Source organism: Propithecus coquereli, unplaced genomic scaffold, assembly GCF_000956105.1.
Source record: "Propithecus coquereli isolate 6110/MARCELLA unplaced genomic scaffold, Pcoq_1.0 Scaffold168, whole genome shotgun sequence".
NCBI classification, from domain to species: Eukaryota; Metazoa; Chordata; class Mammalia; order Primates; family Indriidae; genus Propithecus; species Propithecus coquereli.
Window position 1 is genome coordinate 2,485,425 of NW_012141413.1, and position 1,994 is coordinate 2,487,418.

Below are 1,994 nucleotides of genomic sequence, written 5' to 3' on the forward strand. Positions count from 1 at the left end.
AGGAGGGAGGAGGGGACGGGTATTTGTATACACAAGGAGTGCAATGCGCACCACCCGAAGGATGGACATATTTGAAACACGGACTTGGGGGGGGGGAACCAAGGGCAACATACGTAATCTAAACATCTGTAACCCCATAATATGCTGAAATAAAAGAAAAAAAATGGTGAACTGATACCTTTTGTAACAAACTGGATGGAACTGGAGACCATTCTCCTAAGTGAAGTATTGCAAGAATGGAGAAACAAATATGTTCTCACTATTAAAGTGGAACTAATCGATCAACACTCATGTGCACATATGCTAATAAAATTCAAGGGAAATGAAGCAGGAGGGAGGGGCGGAGGGAATGGTAAATTCGCACCTAACAGGTACAGTGCGCACTAACTGGGTGATGGACACACTTGTACCTGTGACTCAAACTCTACAAAAGCAATTCATGTAACCAAAACGTTTGTACCCCCATAATATTCTGAAAAAAAATCGTACTTCATTCAAAAAGTAATACATATACCTGTTCTAAAGTCTGTCAGAGGAGGAAACATCTTCACATCCTTATTGCACCTGCGCAGCGCTTCATCCAGGCTCTCGGATTCCGACTCCCAGCTGACTCCACTATCATCTGTGTCACTGTGCTGGTTATACTGATTACAATTTTCTACAGAATCAAGGCAAATATACACCTAAGTGGAGGGAAGGAAAGGAAAAAAACCTTTCAAATTCTGTAACTTCTAGTATTCATTGATGTGGACAAACTTACTGTGGCAGACAGCCCCAGGGATCACTGCTTCCTGATGCTCACCCTGTGTCCCTCCCACATCCTTCCACCCTGATCTTGTGCTCAGGAGAACACGACTGAGGTGATGGTGCAGGACCGCTGGAGACCCGATTATAAGAGACATGTGGCTTCTGTCTTGGTGGCGCTCTGCCAGGGACTGCACACTCCAGGACGCTGCAGCCACGCTGTGAGCAGACAGCCAGAGATGCCCGGGCACAGGCATGACACTGAGCCCTCCAGGCGGCCTCACGTGAGAGTTTTTTGGGAAGTGGCTTCTGCAGTCCCCCATCAACATCTTGTCGCAACCTCATGAGAGATCCTGAGCTACAGGACTTAAGCAGCTCCCAGATTCCTGACCCTCATTTGTACTGTTTTAAGCTGCTCAGTTTGGGGTAGTTTGTTACGTAGCAAACAACCAATACAAACACTATAAAAACCAGCAAAAGCTGTACACTACCACGCCCTCTGATGAAATCAGACAGCAGAGCCCTCCCTTGCCTGCAAGAGAACAGCCTACTGTGTGCAAGGCTGAAGCAGCTGCTGATGCTACTTATCATTTCTTCCTCTCTTTCTGTTAGCCAAAGACATGCCACTGAATTTTCTTTAGTGTGTTTATTCATTCACTCAGTCAGTATTCACCAGGTGCCTACTCTGTGTCAGGTACTATCCTAGGTTCTAGGGATACTTCGATGAACAACACAGACTGTCTTCACGGAGTTACATTCCCAGAGGGAGACAACAAACGTAACAAGGAAGCGGTGTGGAAAGACAGGGCAGGGTGAGATGTTCAAGATTTCACAGGTAGAAACAGTTCCACCTTAAAAATCTAAATATTCGCCATAAACACAACATTGAATAAAGCAACACAATACTGGGAACCCATTAGCTGCTTAAGAAATACTTGCTGTAAATATGAACAACTGAAGAGGACACTCTAGGGTGGAACAAACTAGAGGTGACTAATTTTCAGTTATTTAAAATCAGGAAGATGGAGAAGTGGTTTAATAAGACCGAGATAGCTTGTTGGCTTTTTAATCACCAATTGATGATTCAGATTACATACTTCACTGGGTGAGACGACATGCTTAACTTGCACAGCGTAGAGTTCTTCCGAGGAAGGCAGAGCCGAAGACAAATACGGCGGTAAGACAGGAGTCTCCGTTCCAGACAAAAGCAATTCCTAAAACGCCACAAATAAATGCAAATTTCAGGATGG

General features: G+C 44.8%; 1 protein-coding gene across 1 annotated transcript in view; it reads right to left on the reverse strand.

Annotated features, from left to right (window-relative positions):
• RNF17 (ring finger protein 17) overlaps nt 1-1,994 on the reverse strand; it is a 69,094-nt gene that overhangs the window by 3,711 nt on the left and 63,389 nt on the right. Inside the window, exons 9-10 of the mRNA XM_012641673.1 lie at nt 1,842-1,958; nt 515-683 (exon numbers count right to left, since the gene is read on the reverse strand). Of these exons, the coding sequence (XP_012497127.1) occupies nt 515-683; nt 1,842-1,958 (286 nt within the window). The remainder of the gene's footprint in view (nt 1-514; nt 684-1,841; nt 1,959-1,994) is intronic.